At 37.8% G+C, this 17,823-nt stretch overlaps 1 protein-coding gene across 2 annotated transcripts in view; it reads left to right on the forward strand.

The window, feature by feature from the left end:
* The window catches only part of NETO1 (neuropilin and tolloid like 1), a 93,035-nt gene that overhangs the window by 40,550 nt on the left and 34,662 nt on the right, over positions 1-17,823 (forward strand). For both annotated transcript variants that reach the window (XM_007460860.1, XM_007460861.1), the window contains exons 5-6: positions 13,002-13,043; positions 13,162-13,289. In XM_007460860.1, coding sequence (XP_007460922.1) covers positions 13,002-13,043; positions 13,162-13,289 — 170 coding nt within the window. The remainder of the gene's footprint in view (positions 1-13,001; positions 13,044-13,161; positions 13,290-17,823) is intronic.

The following is a 17,823-nucleotide window of genomic DNA, read 5'->3' on the forward strand; positions in this document are numbered from 1 at the left end:
GCATTCCTGGTGATTCCTGGTATTGTAGAATGGGAATTCTAGGGCTCTGTGGGAGAAGTGGGGCTTCTCAGAGTGGTAAACCTATGTTTACTTCATACCCCATGATGTAGGACCTCCTGGTGATGGCCACGTGTTAAGTGGATCCTTAGCCCACTCTCATTTTATTCTCCTCACCTGCTCGTTCACCTCTAAATTCAAGTTCTCCTGGGCCATAAGGTTTATAACAAATAATGGGAAATAATTATAGCAGGAGTGATTTTCTTCAGATTAACTCATTGTGGGCAGTTTGTCCTGAAGAGTACTATACGCTGCTAATTTCAGGTCTTACATTAGGTCTTTGATCCAGTTTGAGTTGATTTTTGTATATGTTGTTAGGTTAAGGGTCAGACTGTATTATTTTGCATGTGGATATACAGTTTTCCCAGCACTGTTTGTTGAAAAGATGGTCCTTTCGCCTTCAAACGTCTTGGCACTCTTGTCAAAAATCATTTGACCACATATGGGAGGACTTACTTCTGCACTTTACATTAGTTTAGCTCAAAAATTATATGCAAAGCACTGGATAAAGGAGGGACCAAGGCAGAGGCTGGTTGAGATTCTGATGCCCTAAGCCTTAGGGCTAAGGTGATAAGGGTTGGGACTGAGATCATAGCACGCTAGAAAAGGAGGGTGGTAGTGAGAGATTTTACAAAAATAATTGAAAGCTCTTGGTATCTTGCTGATGAAAGAACAGTGTGAAAGAGTCAAGTTAATTTTGTTTTTGAAGTTTTCAGCTCAGAGAATCATGAGAAGGCTAATGATTGATAAAATGAAAAGTCTAAGGGAATAAAGCTAATGGGATCTCATCAATCGTACTCTCTGACTAAACAGGAGAGACCTAATTCTCTCCTTCCAACCTAAAATTTATGATATTGATTTATATTGATATAGACCATGATTTTGGGAAAACCATGGATTATTTTTCACACCTCCTAATGAAATCCTTTAGGTGCTCTTATACTTGAAAGAAAAATGAGCAAAGGGAATGCAGATTTAGCAACTGTCTCAATAAAGAGCTGGGTCTTAAACTGTAGTCTAAAGGCAAACAAACTTTCAGTTTTTATAATGCAACACTATTTTCACAATTACACAAATGATTTTTAAATACCAGTGGAAAGAAATATCAGTATAGCATTATTAAAAATTCTAAGACATATTTCAATGAACACTTCAACTTGTGCTTGATATAGGCTGAAAATGAACTTAATTCTTACAGTCTTGAGGAAATGATAGATTTGGGGGCCGAATGGATCCTGAGAGTCCAGCTCTGCCTGGGGCTCTAGCATCTGTAATTCTCCCCAAGATGGAGGTTACACTTTTGAGAAACAACTCTTTCTCAGAGATGGAGGGGTTTAGGGAGCGCTAGTCTAACTTTCTTAACAAGTGGTTCAAAACTAGGTACCCAACTCTGATCACCTGTGTTCTCAAGTGAAATACTCATTAAAAACACTGGTTTCAGACACTCATTGAAAGCTGCAGAATCACTGTGATATTGGGGACATGTGTATCAGGGGGATGAAAAGAGATGTGAGAAATGGAGATGGAAAGATTATGAATTTTTTGTAACTGTTTAATTCCCCTAGACTTAAAATGGACCATGTTACTTGCTAGTGGAGAATGCAAAAAAGTGATGATCTTTTCAGTTTCCAGATAGTTGCATACACCTAAGAGTAGACCTCTGAAACTGCCAATTGCGATATTAGACACACTGCTTTCTTACATGGCTTCATACATATTTAGATCAGCTCAATTTTACTGTTATCTAAAATTTGGATATAATTTTTGAGCTAAATTGACATACAAGGGCTTTCTGTACCTAGTCTATGTTGTTATATATTAAGGGGAAAATGGATATCTGGAAATTTACCAGGTATCCAGCATTATTTGGATGTTTATAAAAATTCAGTAAGAATTATGTTATGTCTTTTCTGCTGAAATTCTCCAGCTGATCTCAGGCATTTGAGATAGTGAGATGAGCTTCCCAAAGTTAAATACTTTCTAACAGAAAGAATTGCAGTGTGAAGAATATACAATGAAGCTACAGCAATGGTATTTAATTTGTAAATAACGGTTTTAGAAGCACAATAATATTTTAGGTGTATAAAAATAATATTTCAGGTATTTCTCATCCATTTTTCACCCAGGAGCTAAAATTCTGAACTGTACATGGATAAGATAACTTATATTTACACATCACTTTATACTTTAGGAAATCTGTATCCTATCCATTATCTAGTTGATATTTGTGAGTCCTCTGCTTCATCCCAAGCCCAGTTGATATTTTTATCCTAATCTCTTAGAAAGAAGCCTTATTGTTGTTACATAATACAAGTTCAACATCATCAAACTTTCTGGTGAATTCTTCTTGATGAAATTAATATTTACCCTACCTTTTGATTTTATATTTTGGTTTTTCTTTTAAGTCCATTTTGTTTAATAGAATATCATTATAGTTTTCCGGTTTTTTATTATTTGACTGGCATATCATTTTGTGCCCTTCTAATCTCAATCTTTCCACATCACCACGCATTGCCCATGGCTTTTATATTAAAGTGTGTGGCCGGGTTTTGGGATTTGAAGAGCAGAAGGATAGCTAGAACGCAAAGATACTGACCTTGGTGAAAGGAGATGAGAGTTGTGACTTAAAAATAAGAACACACTTACATTTAAAGACACAACAAGATAACTTCAGCGCCTTGTCCAGACTGGCAGAAATTCAGCCTGTCCAAGTCATTCCATGGGCTTCTCTGGGATTTATCAGGAGGAGCCTCCTGCATGCTCCCACACCAATTGATTGCCACTGCCAGCTCTTGGCTTTTTGCATTTTCTCTTTTATTCTAGTCCCATTATGTCTCTACTTGCCCATGGGCACTGCTAGTGCCTGGCATAAAAACTCTAGTGTTCTTGCCAGGGGCACCAACAGAGGACACTCCCAAAGTTTCCAGTTAGAGGCTGTTCCAGTTCTATTTAGAAGGGGCTAAGGCTCATCAAATTGACTGGAAGCACAAAAAAGTCTTGCCTTGAAGCTAAATTTGCTTGGCTTGTACCACTTTATGTATCCGTAGTATATTTACTTAGCTGTAACTTATAAGGCTTTTTCAGGATATTTGCATTTATATTTTTAAATAAAATTGAGAAAATGTAATATTTTAATAAAATATTTTAATTTTTTCATTTTCAGTGATGTAATTATTTAGCATACAGTGACTTAAGTGGGATGAAAGATACTGATGTAGGATAATGCCATTCCTCACCACGCACACACACAACTTGTGGTGCCACCCCTGCTTTCAATTCTTGGCATATCAGAGCCAGGAGGATTCTGTTCCTCTGCAGCCATGTGCTACACGTGCTGCCTCAGGTTCCAAAACAATTAGTTATTCCCAGACTCTCAAATTGCTCTCATGAAGTAATTTCCTGTTCTGACTCTTCTAGGCATAAAACCTCAAATCCAGTTTTATACTACCTGCCAAAATACTTACCCTAAGCCCTTCTATGGTCAATGTTCCACCCTTCCTCCTGATTACCAGACAATACTTGCTGTGCATGTCAAAAAACGTGAATAGGTAATTGAGAAGGGAGTAAATGGAAAGTAATGGATAGAGAGAGGAGGACATTGGAGGTGTTTTAGTCACTAACAGTGCTGGCACCACGGTTGTGCCAACAAGAAATGTCCATTAAATCAGTTCTAGTGAAGGAGGTGGTTCAGAAGATGGACTCATTTATTTGTGGTTTCACATGATTTAGGAAGTCCTTATGACGCTGAATCTGGCCTCTGTACCATGACACCAAATTAAATCTTGGAGACAGAGTTTTGGGTGAAATAGAAAAGAATAGCTTTATTACTTTGCCAGGCAAAGGGGGCCACAGCAGACTCATGCCCTCCAAACTGTGTGTCCCGACCTGGAGGGGTTAGTGAGAAGCTTTAGAGAAATGGTTCAAAGAGGGTGTGGTCAGCTCGTGGACATTGTTCTGATTGGATGGTGGTGAGGTAATGGGGAATCAGCATCATCAGCCTTGTGCTTCCAACTGTCTGGGGTCTACAGGCTTGTGGGCAGCATACCGTTAACTCCTCCCACCTGGCAGGGGTTTCTGTATCTGCAAAACAGCTCAAAGATATTGGTCTGTGTATCCGTTTTTAGGGGGAACCAGGACCCTGCCCCAAGGCTGCACTATTTTTTCTTTGACTGCTCCTCCCCGGTCTCTGCATCCCCTCCCTTCCTTAATTAGCAACTGTTTGGACCTGCTCCTTGGAACTCAGGGAAGGTCAGGGAGGCTGAATGAAGCCCATTTCCTGTAATCCAGAAATGGGGGACACAGAAAGCCTTTTGTGCCCAGGAGATCCCGCTCAGTATCACTTACTGGATGAATGAATAAGGGCATTCTGAGAGAATTTGGTGGCAGGGGAGCAGTTTGCTAATCATCAATAAAGAACTTCCCTGGTTTCCTTTGAACAGAAAATTTAATATGTTCTATGATAGCTAATTCAAATATACAAACACCAGTTTTGGATGATCTAGTTTTTTAAAAATTGTCTTTATTATTCTTTTGGTCTTCTGATGATTTTTTCTTCCCTCCTTCCCTCCAGGTTTTTCTCTATTCTGTATAGTAGATACATATTTTCTGCATAGAATAATATTATTGTCTTGTGACTATCAAGAACAAACATTGTAAAAGCCTATTTAATATGAGCACAAGCAAAATCCAGCACCAGCATCTGTGCATTCATTTTATAAGAAAGAATATATTTTCTCAATATATTTAGAATTATGAATACAAGTATCTTGAGGAAACATAATATATTACAGCTAAGTAAATAAAATAAGGAAGGAATACATCTCTACAGGCCATGCAAATGTCAATCATATTTTATGGAGCTTGCAAGCTTCCCTCCTAAAATTCTCATAAATTTTGATTTCTAAAACTCATATATGAATAAATGTTATGTTAAACTGGAAAAAAGAAGTCACGGTATGTAAACTCTATGCCAACATTAAGACCCTTAGGGAGGTAAGCTCAGTATGAAGCTGTAATTGTCATAGATAACAGTAATCCTTTAAAAGAGGCGTAAAATAATTGTGCTATGAACTTTGTACTAGAAAGATGCTTCTTCTAGAGAAGAGTGAAATAAATTGGATTAGTAAGATACTATGACGATGCAAGCTATCTTAGTACTGCGCTGTCAAGTCTTTGTTTTTGTTTTTTTGCAATCGATTTTTCAAACAGCATCTTAAATTCAGTTCACCGATTTCCAAACCCACAAACAGTGCTTTTCAATCTTGACTAGGAAGCAAGGTGTCGACAGTGGTGGACTGAAGGCAGGTAAAATAGGACAGGAAAGTTCCCATTGAAGTGGACAGTTAGTTTTGATGCAAAAGCTGATTTAATAAAGATACGCGTACAGACATTACAGGCTTTCAAAAGTAAGCAGAGATGAGAAGTGGAGACGTTAGGAACTCATGACATAATTCAGGATGTGTGAGATGGTGGAAATTTGATGAAACTATCGATTATCTTTCTCTAAGACTAGCCCGTCAGGTGGTTGAGCTGTGCATTGCAAACATATTAAAGTATCAAAGTTGATTTCTATAATCAGAGGGTTTTGCAGGTATAGTTACATGGCCGCGTCAGGCAATTACATTTTCGCATAACTGTTCTTCTAGCAACGCTACTGTGCTCCGTGGTATAACGGCACACTTGTGCTATAAAAGCCTAAACCAGGGGGCTTCCCTGGTGGCGCAGTGGTTGAGAGTCCGCCTGCCGATGCAGCGGACACGGGTTCGTGCACAGGTTCGGGAAGATCCCACATGCCACGGAGCGGCTGGGCCCATGAGCCATGGCCACTAAGCCTGCGCGTCCGGAGCCTGTGCTCCCCACAACAGTGAGAGGCCCGCGTACAAAAAAAAAAAAAAAGCCTAAACCAGCATCTTGATTTTAGCTAAGAAAAATATGTTTCAGAACTACTTCGTGATTTGTTCAAAGTTTTAGGTTTGGGTTTTGGATCAGAACAAGTTTATTTTTCTAAAGTTGTTGAACCCCCGTTTTGTTCATTTGTAAAATGAAGATGCCTCTGATTTTGATTTAGTCATAATCTAATCAGATAAACAATAATTTACTGAAAGTCCAACTACAATGTGGCTAGCATTGTGGAAATTTCCTTGGAATATAAAATAAATGAATTGCACAGTCCTGAGTTAATAAATTATAAGTTAGATTTTTGTTGGGAGAAGGCATTTACCCATAATTCAAAGATGGCGTTCATTCAGGCAGAAGTTCTGAAATATTTTGGTCTCAAAAGCCCTATCACCTTTTTTTTTTTTTTTTTTTTTTTTTTTTTTTGCGTTCCGCGGGCCTCTCACTGCCGTGGCCTCTCCCGTTGCGGAGCACAGGCTCCGGACGCGCAGGCTCAGCGTCCATGGCTCACGGGCCCAGCCGCTCCGCGGCACGTGGGATCCTCCCGGACCGGGGCACGAACCCGTGTCCCCTGCATCGGCAGGCGGACTCTCAACCACTGCGCCACCAGGGAAGCCCAGCCTTTTCTTCTTTTAAAAAAATACTGAAGACCTCAAAATGCTTCAGCTTCTTTAGCTATATCATTCAATATTTATCATATTAGACATTTAAACTGATAAAATTTTAAATAGCTATTTATTAATTCATAGAAAAATTACCCTGAAAACCAATCATGTGTTAACATAAAGCATATTTAAAAAGACTGATTAAAGTGAACTTATCTGTTAATAAATATTAAAATAATAGGGGAATTACATGGTTTCACATTTTTGTAAATCTAATGTCTAGTTTATTAGGGGACAGCTAGATTCTCACATGTGCCTCTGCATTACATCTTTGCAGTGTGTTCTTATGGTTGAAGTATACGAAGAAAATTCAGCCTCACAGAGAAATGTAGATGGAAAAGGGAAGAGTGTTTTCATAGCCTTTTCAGATGGATACTAGCGCAAACCTCAAAAAGTGATAGTTTCTTAAAGGTTAGTTGCAATGGGGAATGTGAAACTATATCAGTGGAGTTTTTGTATTCTGTTAACATTAACATCTATTAATGTATTTTGCCCTTCAAATGCCTCTTTTACCCACGCATAATTATTTAACACCAAACATCACTAGATGACAGTTATTGGATCACGGGTATATGCTGCTCTTCCAAATGCGAACACATTTCATTATTCAATGTCAAAAAGCACACTTGTTCACATAAACAACAAGCACATTGAAAAATTATTTAAGTATGAGGAACTGTCAGATACACAGTGATGGATACATTTTTGTTTGATCGGAGGTGGCATTTTATCTTTGGCAGCAAATATTTTCAATTTGTTTTCCTTAAAGTCAAAAGATTCACTATGTTCTTCCTGCAGAAAAGTCAGCAGAATCACTGCGTTCTTCCTGCAGAAAAGACATGTATTCAAAATGTTACATTTTAAAAAATTAGCAATTTTGAGTGCCTCATCAAGGAGACTTTAAAGTAAAATTGTTTTTTTTACCCCCGAGAATGCATGGAGATGAATTGTACAATGAATACTAATAGCTGAGGTTTGGTGCCATTGTCTTGATTCGGGGTGAAGCATCAGCAGTTTTATTCACCACTGCCTTTGCACTATCAATACAACTGTCAACACAGATGTTTCAGTATGTCATAAGATTTAAAAGTCATCCAACATTTGGATATTTCAGTACTTCTTGCATTTGTTGCCAAGCGTTCTCATGAAAGAAGATCTGTGATGATTGGTCCATGCTGACACTGAACGAATTCAAGGAAAATAAGCAAGCTTAGCCATGTCTGTACATCTGTCTAATCTGTTAGACAAAAGTGAGGTTCTGTAGAAAGATATTAACTCTGTTTTCTTGTTTAAAGCTAAAACTTTCTATCAGCAAGTTACTATATGGTTGGAAAGCAATGGTGTCCTGGGTTTGTCTTTTTTTTTTTTTTTAACTACTTTTCAACCAGTAGACATTCAGCAATGGCAGCTGACTAAAGGCATTGCTTTATTAGTTTCTCAGGTCTTATGTGTGCTTCTCCAGCCAATACAATACAATAACCGACTTTGTAACATGTTTCAGTGACTGTCATTTTTAATTTGAAAAGTGTAACAAATGACTTTTAGCTTTTTGATTTTGTTTTGTTTTGCAATATTATTTTTTGTTTATTCAAAATTTTCCCAGATAAAAAGTTATATGTAATAACTATATAATTATATAACATTATCTCATATACTTTTACAACTATTATATTAACATGTGTTATTTCACCATAAAATTAAAAAATATATATTTTTTAATATTTAAAGACTCATTGTAGACCTTGATTAGGAAAATTAGAAGACTTGCTTTCTCAACCCAACTGCACAGTTTAACATCTAACGATGCTGAAAAAGAAATTGGAATAACAGAGTTCTCTGACTCATGGAAGTGAAGGATCTACTCCAAAGAAAATGAACTAAACTCTAAATAAGAAGCAAGAGTATAATAAAATCTGTTCTTTCCCAGGTTTCAGAGATGTTAAAATTTAGCTGACTGTTATGCAATAGGACATTATTGAATGGCATTATTGCATTTGTTCAGTTGTGGCATAATTTTGAGGTCGATCATTAAAGAAAAAGAACTGAATTTTTCAACCATAAATGTGATGAACTCTTTAAAATCCGAAAATTAGCTGTTATAGCTTTCAAACTAGATATGCAAAAGCCACCAAAGCATCTTACACGGTAAATGGTCACAGTGGCTGGAGAGGCACACACAATACTGAGAGAGTTTTAGCTTTTAAAGAGCATATTAACGTCTACATTTAAAATATTCAATACTTCCCAAACAATTATTTGTCTCAAAATAATGTTGCGATCAAACTGTCACAATAAAACTACCAGAAAGTATTTTTCTTCCTAAATCACAATAGGGCAAATTATTGACATCAATGAGGCTGAAGGAAAGATAGCTTTTGTCTTCTTTTCATTTCTTATGTGAAGCTTTTTCATTTGATTCACAGTAGATTTCTCCTTTCCATCAATAAGAGACTGCTTTGAAATATCAGTTTCATTCTTTTCTCAAACGTTGGCTATAGACAGTGTAAATGGTGATGGAGAAAAGTGAGGTTTAGTCTCCTTCATCTCTGACAGATGTCCATCCTTCACCGTAAGAAACCTATATTATAAATATATTGTATTTCAGGGGAAATACTGTTAAATTTCATAATACATACACTTTTACCTGTGTGTGTGTATTTATAAAACAGGACAGAGAAATGTACTAATTCTAGCTGTGCTGCCATGTAGGCTCAAGACAAAATTTCAGAATTAGAACGTATCGGACAAAAAATGGGGTTACAAGGATTATAGCAGGGAAAATTAAAGATAGCATGTCATTTTAGTAGGATTATGAAACACTTTAGCCTTTGGGTCTCATGAAAGGGTCTCAAGGACCCTAGGGGCCCTTGACCATGACTTCAGCCTTGAACAACGCTGGGTTAGGGGAATAATAGCTGTAATAACAACAACAAACAATCTGAAACCTCAGTAATTTCACATTATTAAAGTTTACTACTGCTTGCTCATTTAGCCTAATCAGGAAAAGGCTGTACTCCACACATTCATTTAGGAATTGGAGCCGATGGGGTTCTATGTCGTCAATGTCTGCCTTCTGAGGTTGACCAGGGGAGAGCAAAAGTGGGAGTGGATAATTTTTTCAAGAAGTTTTTGTGAGCCCAGCCTTCAAGTAAACTTCAACGCTTTGTCCACATTTCATTAGACATGATATCCCCAGTTGCAAGGGAGGCTGGAAACATAGTTAGCTGTGTGCCAGGAAGAAAAAGATGCAGGTTTAGTAAATAGGAGGTCAGTCTTGAATATAGCACCTAATTTGATAGATTTCCTGTGAGAGCCTCTCAATTGGAAAAGTGTAGGTATAAAGCATTGTACATATGTCAACAATATAAGAAAGTCAAGTCGGCGTAATGTAAATTCAATATCATTCAATAACATTTATTGGGCACGCACTATGTCCAAGCAGTGTCCTTGGTCCTGGATAAAGGGAGGAAGAATAGACTTAAAGGCCCTTGTAGAGCATACTTCCTTATAGTCTAGCGGGAGTAGGTGGTCAATAAAAAGCTAACAACTGGCAAAATAATTGTGATAAAAGAAACCATGGGGCTTCCCTGGTGGCGCAGTGGTTGAGAGTCCGCCTGCCGATGCAGGGGACGCGGGTTCGTGCCCCGGTCCGGGAAGATCCCACATGCCGCGGAGCGGCTGTGCCCGTGGGCTATGGCTGCTGAGCCTGCGTGTCCGGAGCCTGTGCTCCGCAACAGAAGAGGCCACAGCAGGGGGAGGCCCGCGGACCCCCAAAAAAAAAAAAAAAAAAAAAGAAACCATGAAGGGAGAAAAGAAAATGGGAGTCAAAGAAAGTGGGAGTCAATGACCCTTGGAGAGGGTCATCCAGAAGACCTTTCCTCAGAGGTATTTGAGCGAAGAACTGAACCATGAGAAAGATTCACAGGTGCAGAGCCCTGGGGAGAGATACTGAAGACGGAGAAAAGAGCAAGGTCAAATTACTGAGGATGAGAACAGCCTAGAATGTTGTAGAAATTGAAAGGGTCCGTGTGTTTTGAGAGGAAAGAGCAGAGATTAGCGTCTAGGGTATGTTGGCCCAGGCGGTCTGGGGCAAGAACACACAGGACTTTAGAGTCCATTACAAAGAGTTGTGGCTTTAACTTAAGGGCAATGGAAAGCCAGGTGCATTTCATAATTTGGTTTGTATTTCTAAACGTTTATTCAGGTTGTTTAGTGGAGAATAGATTTGGGGAGCTGTAGAATAGTAGATGACTATTAAGTCCAAGGTCATTGTGCTTCTGCATAATAATTTATGTCATTGCCCTGGACACCCTGAAGCAATAAGTCAATCTCAATATTCTTAAATTCAGTGTAGGCCGCTTTTAAAAATTGTGTCGTTTATTTTCTGTCGTTTATTTTGCAGTTCGTAGGGGCCATGTGTTATTGTGATTGTGATATTACTGGTGCCTAATTCAAATGGAATTGCAGAAATGAGTTTTTTCCTAAAGATTGTTTTTTAAACAATCAGTGCTCTCACCATTAATACAATGACAAAAATACATTTTCAATTCTCGGAACTGGAATTTCTCTCAACGTTGTCTAGCATGAGTTATAAAATTGACAAAGCTTCGCCTTCAAGCTAGAGAATAGAATACTAACTACGTTCTCACAAGAATCATAGCAACAGCCATGCAAGGCTGAAGCATTCTCATCAAAAAGGAGATAGTGAGTAGCAATAATGACCATTATGAAAAACAGTAAAAAGGATATAATAAATAATAAAGAATCCAGATAACTGGGGTAGGCAAGCTTGATGGGTGGGTCTCTTCAATACCAATAAAAGTGCTTAACCGTGACAGCCAATCTGAGTAATTCTATACAAAACTGTTCTTTTCTTGTACATAGTAGGTATTACATATACATTTCTTGAAAGAATAACCAAATATCCATTGATTTGGATGAAGGAAAAAAATCTCTGCCAGGAAGAGACCTGATCCAAATAAACTATGTTGTCCTCATTTCTGTTTCTTTCATGGATATTGCATACAGGTATTTCTTTCTGTCTTTCTTTTCCAAAAAAGCAAAAGAACAGTTTTCAAAACACTTATACAAAGGAATTTGTATCTTGATTCAAAATTTATTACCACTGGTATTCTAATAGTGTCCTGCAATAAAGTGAGTCTAAATAGGTGATATAACTAAATTGTAGGGGGGCCAATCCAGGACTTTCAGATTCAACAGATCAGTGCACATTGCTGTTTAAAAACAAACACACAAAAAATTAAATATTTTCTTTACTTAGTAGAAAAAAAACCAAACCTGTAGTGACGATAAGTACCCTAGTAAAATCAGCCTGCGGTTATGGATTTGGTGCATTCACACGCACAGATGCACTAGGAAGCACACTTAGGTACACACGGACATACACGCACACATGGTCTTAATATCCAGGACTAATTCTATCCAGAAAGAGTGCTACCCTTTCATATTTCAGCCCTAGACCATTACTGAGTGGTGTCTTATGAAACATTTCTAACTTTGTAAGATTTTTGATTTATCACTAATACCCTAGTAGCAAAAAGTAATTAAAATTCACAATCATCTTTTATATTGAATACCATGTGTCTCCAAGATAAATCATAGCCTCTGATGCTCTCACCCATAAATAAGAGAAAATCAATTCAAAGTAACTGAGATTATAGCGACGTGTATTGTTTCAAAAGAGCAAGAAGCCCAGAGAAGTGCAGCTCCAGGCGAGGTGAGTACAGTGAGTGCCCCAGTGATATTCTTAAAGGACTCACAGTTCTCCATGGTTCTATTCTGCTCATCATAAGAGTCAGCATTTTCTTACCTTAGCATCTCTCAACATCACAAGTCGCCCACCACACATGATCCCAAAGGCACCAACACAAACGTGACCACAAATTGAGCTGGGAAAACTGTCTGCCTTATGTCTATTTATTATCAAGGAAAACATTCTCAGAAGCCCTCCAGTAGGCTCACCTTTATGTTACCCTGGCTGTAATCAGACAAAATAATTGTATCTAGAAGAGACGGAAGTTTACCCAAACCTTGAATTATCTATGGATACATTTTACAAAAACATCTGTTGTCTGATTGTAAAGAAAATGAGTAAGATTCTTACTTGGTTATTAGATGAAGTAATGACATGGGGAGGTTTTTTAAAATGGCTTCTTGATAAAAATCCTGTAGTAATAATATTACATTATGTAAATTAACATTTCAGTCTTATTAACATTATCATGCACTTTTTATTTAATCATTTAATTTCCCCTGGTACGTTTTATAAGGCAGATTCCTGAATAATTTAATGGTATCTTACTCAACCTCATTTTAAGTCATAAATGCAGAATAAGACTAATTGTCTTTTTCTCAATTTTTAAGATCCTGACTTTAAGGACCTTGGAGTTTTGAAACCATTACCAGGTTGGTAAAAGAGATATTTAATACTGTTCAGAGGCCTTTGTTTTCTGCTACGATATATACTTTCGGTTTATTACTCAAGCTCCATTTTTGTATGTTTGTTTGGCATTTCGTTATTTAGTGTGTGAGTTTGAGATGGGCGGCCCTGAAGGCATTGTGGAGTCTATACAAATTATGAAGGAAGGCAAAGCTTCTGCTAGCGAGGCCGTTGATTGCAAGTGGTACATCCGAGCACCTCCACGATCCAAGGTCAGTCTTAAGGTGAAACGCAGGTTTGACAGTTGGCTTGCAAAGTGTCTCCAGCGTGCACTGCTTTGAACCAACTGGACATGCTTCGTTCATTTCAGAGTGCAATCATAAGCTATCATTTTCTTTCAGTTTTGAATTGCAAATCACCTTCCTCTGTTTAATGTAACTTTCAAGGTCATAAATAATATGGAGAGGATGTTGAAGAGCTCATTGGATAACCTGGATGAGAGACTCTGGGGTAAATCTACCTCTCTGAAAAATGCATTGAAATATCATATATAAGCTATGGTTCTGAGCATAATTTATGTCCTTATTGTCAGTATCTGTAGTTTACTTGCTTTTTAACCTAAAATCATATCTGTGGAAGAAATTGTCCAGGGCTCACAAAGTCATGTGTCTCTGGAATATAAAATAAGCCTGCAATAGGGCTGAGGGACAGACAGTGGTGATCAGGACCATGAAAAAGAGACAGCAGGTCCTTAACTGCCTATTAAACTCCTTGATGATCATCATGAGAAAATGTTGGTCCAGCATCACCAAGTCCTCCATTTTCTTCATAATATGCCCAAAACCTAGATTTTATGTTGATTACCTTGATTTTTTTTTTTTTTTTTTTTTTTTTTGGCCATGCTGCACGACGTGTGGGATCTTAGATCCCCAACCAGTGATCAAATGCACGTCCCCTTCAGTGGAAGCGTGGAGTCTTAGCCACTGGACTGCCAGGGACGTCCCTGATTACCTTGATTTTTAAATGTTGACGATAAATTTTAAAAGTGGGAAACATTAGACGTATTAAACTAAATATATTGTGGGCCAGATTCAGACTCAGATCACTGTTTTGGAAACACTTGTTTAGAACAACCCTATTCATTCTATTATGGATGTATCTTAGGAAATATTGGGATGAGTAATTTTGTGCCAGTAGCTGTCACAGGTTTAGAGTGTCTATTATTTGCTTATTCTCCCTTTATTGTCATCCTTCGTTTATAGAATATAGTTACAACCAAGCTTTACTGATTTATTAGGTTTGGAGTTGCCCACTTATTGAGGTTGAAACAGTTTGTTATTTAATTAATTGACTTAGTGATGCTATAAACTCTCAAGCACTATGCTGGGGAAATGAAAAATTACGCTGTCCTCATGTTTCCAGTTTAATCCTTAGACAACTATGTATCAAAATAATCCATGGACTATGACAAGATCATTATGGTATTTATAAGGTGTAGTAGAGTGAGGGAAAGGACCACATATAGCTGGTGAGGAAAATCAAGGGTGGAATCAAATTGCATTGCAGGGCGTCCTCTGAATCTTAATGAGAAATGGTGCTGTCAGGTACACAAGGTGGGACAGACTCTCCATGTAGAGCGAATAGCATCTGTAAGGTCATAGGATCATAAGAGAGCATGCTTTTTCAGGAATTAAAGGAACTGCATGTGACCAAATGAAAGCAGAACTATGGAGGTGAGTGGTTAAGCCAAAGGGCTCTGTCCATTCCCCTAAAGAGCCCAGATTTATCCTGAGTGCATTAGTGATACATGGAAGAGTGTGAAACAGGAAAGTGATGTGATCAGATCTGCATTTTTGAAGAACAGATTTTCCCTGTCTAGAAAAGACAGAGGTGTTAACACCTCAAGCTAGATACAAAAGAATTTGGTAGCTGGATATTTAGGATGAGGGAAAAATAAACTCATCTGTTGTGGTCCGGGAGCCACACGCCTGGAGTCGAGTTCCCCGGTAAATGCGACCCGTGTCCCAACCAAGGACACCCGAGAATCACCAACACCAAGTAGAAAGATTAGCAAAGGATTTATACAAGTAACAAGTATAGAAGCTTACACAAACTGTCCGGATAGGGTCCCACTCGGAGAGAAGTGAGTGAGACCCCGACTAACAGCCGGGCGAGGCTTTTATACCCTTCACAGGGCGGGAAGTCCCCAAGGCGGGAGGGAGCTGTTTAATTTTGAATCAGCCAATCAGGAACCCGGTTCTTCCCGCCGCAGGCAAGCAAGCAAGTTTCTTACAGAAGCCAAAATGCGCTGTTAGCCCTGAAGCTGTTCTTCCGTTTCTTTCGTCACACATCTCTGAGGGAGTTGGTATTTCAGGAAGTATTTTTGTCCTTTTTCACTTGATTTCCCATGAATATGTCTTTGGGGTTCGCATATAATTTGGAAGTGTGGAACACTTTCCCCAAGCTTCTGGTTATGGAGATTCAGACCATGGTCCAAGTTCCAGCTTTGCCACTGCAGGTCTCCTTGCATCTGAACAAGTCTTTAAAAAGTTAATTGCATTATGAAGAAAGACACAGTGATTCCTCCTTCAAAAAAAAATCCAAGGCTACTGGTGACATAAAACCCAACCCACTACAAAGATAATGTGAGAGCTAGATTACAGTTGATTATGCTCCCTTACATAATCTGTGGGTTCACATGTGCTATTTATTTTCCTTAAACTCTATGAGTGAAAGATTTTTTAGATTTTTTTTCAACAGGGAATATTTGAGTCCCACCTCATGGTCATAACTAGCACCTTTGTCACCTCAGTGTCAAAGAGACAGTTTCTATGGAATTGCAAACACACAACCATTTCCTTCCAACTGGTAAATAGACTGTCTTCTGTACAATTGCAGAACAGCAATACCCAGTGTACCTGCCTGTTACAGAATTTGGCATTCTGTGACCCAAAGGGGAAGCCGCCTGCAGAGCTGGACAAAGCCGCCTGCAGAGCTGGCTCTATTGTGACAGACTTTCTCTGTTAAATTAAAGGTTAGGGGATAGGAAGTGGCTTTGAATAACTGTCAAGAAAAGCAAGAACTGGAGATGACGGCCTGTGTGGGCTTTCTATTTATATGGAGTTCCTAGCAGCCTCGGAGAACAGACTATCAAAGCACAAGTTAAACCTGAAATGGCTCATGCGAATATTTGAATGATAACTAGTGACGGAAATGTATTACACAATGAAAGTGCAAAATAGCTTACTGGGGTTCTATTAAAATTTACATCAAGTGTATATTGCTTCTCAGCCTTTTCACAAACAGAAAATACAATATCTGATATTTCCTTTGTTTGAGAATTGTAATACAGATGATCGCCTTTAATTAGAATGTGATTAACCCAGATTTCTTGGAAACTGGAATACCAGAGCCAGAAGGAAAGTTGGAAATACGTTACTGATGTGCTCCTTTAACAGATGAATACGTTGAGTCAGGATAGTGAAGTTGGTTAACGATGAGAGGTCGAAATACGCCTCTGTAAGCAACGCTTTGGTTTTCATACAGATTCTAGAGCCAGGGTAGTAGGAGAGTATTATGGTGTCTAGTTCTGGATCTGGTCCAGTAAAGAACCACTAGAGAAGAATGTTGGATGAGCCAATCGTGGTGACAATGTTAATTTCATGAAGGCTGAGACTTATTTCTCTCTAGATACCCGGTACCAAGAAAAATCTGTCATTCAGTTAAAACTCGTGGAAAAAATAAACTGATGTATATGTATCTAGAAAAATGGACATGGTGACAATCTTCAAACATTTGAAGAACTGTTAGGAGACAAAAGTAAGAGGATAAGGCTTAATCTGCATGTTTTCAAGTACTGCAATTTATTTGTATGCTTGAATCTAGAGAAATATTCAATATAAAGAAAGTTTTTGTTTTTTATTTTAATAATGGAGATGCCCAAAGATCAAATGAGATTCCATGGGAGGAATCCAAGTAAAGTTTGGCAGGGATTTTGTATAATAATTAAAAAGTCAAGTAATTTTTTGGCATAGATAATATTAAACTCCTTTTAAGACCAAAACTTGATGAATCTATGATAAGTAACTGCTTAAATATTTGATTAGTTAGTAAAAGGGATGAAGCCAGTTCTCCATGTCCAGACTCGAAGTCCAGTGTGATGTCACAAAACCACACTATTTGGGGAAATTGTCAAATTTGTTCAGACAAGAAAATAAATAAATCAAAAGACTTTTAAAAGTGTATACATGAAGGTAATTAATCTAATGATTAAGGTCTTGGGAGAATAAAACTAGCTTTTATTAATTACCCATCATTTAAAACTTCAAATTAATTTTTAAATGTTACTTAATTCAAAATACTTTGATTAAAATTAGGATAAAAAAAAGAAAAACTTGACAAATACAATAAATCAATCTTTTATAGTGAAGTTGAGTTTTCAGCCTCATATGACCTTAGCAAAAAAACACAGTCCAGCTCACCAATACTTCTAACCTATAGATAATATACGGGCATTGTTTAAAGCTGCTCAATTTGTGGTAATTTGTTATGGGATCAAGGAGAAAATTAATGCAACAGGCGAAGGGTAGCAACAATAATTGTTGACAATGATAAGTTTAGGGATTCTAAAGATTGAGTCTGCTCTTATCTCCAAAATGAAAATAAAAATTGGGTAAACAGATTGAAAATCTTAACTGATTAGATAACTACCAGTGTTATGGTTCAACTTTGTTTTTAAATGAAATCTCAGTTTTGTAGCATCAGATTTTGGAGGGTTACTCAGATGGACCTGAAAAAAAAAAAAAA

Source organism: Lipotes vexillifer, unplaced genomic scaffold (assembly GCF_000442215.2).
Source record: "Lipotes vexillifer unplaced genomic scaffold, Lipotes_vexillifer_v1.1 scaffold564, whole genome shotgun sequence".
In the NCBI taxonomy this organism is placed as follows: Eukaryota; Metazoa; Chordata; class Mammalia; order Artiodactyla; family Lipotidae; genus Lipotes; species Lipotes vexillifer.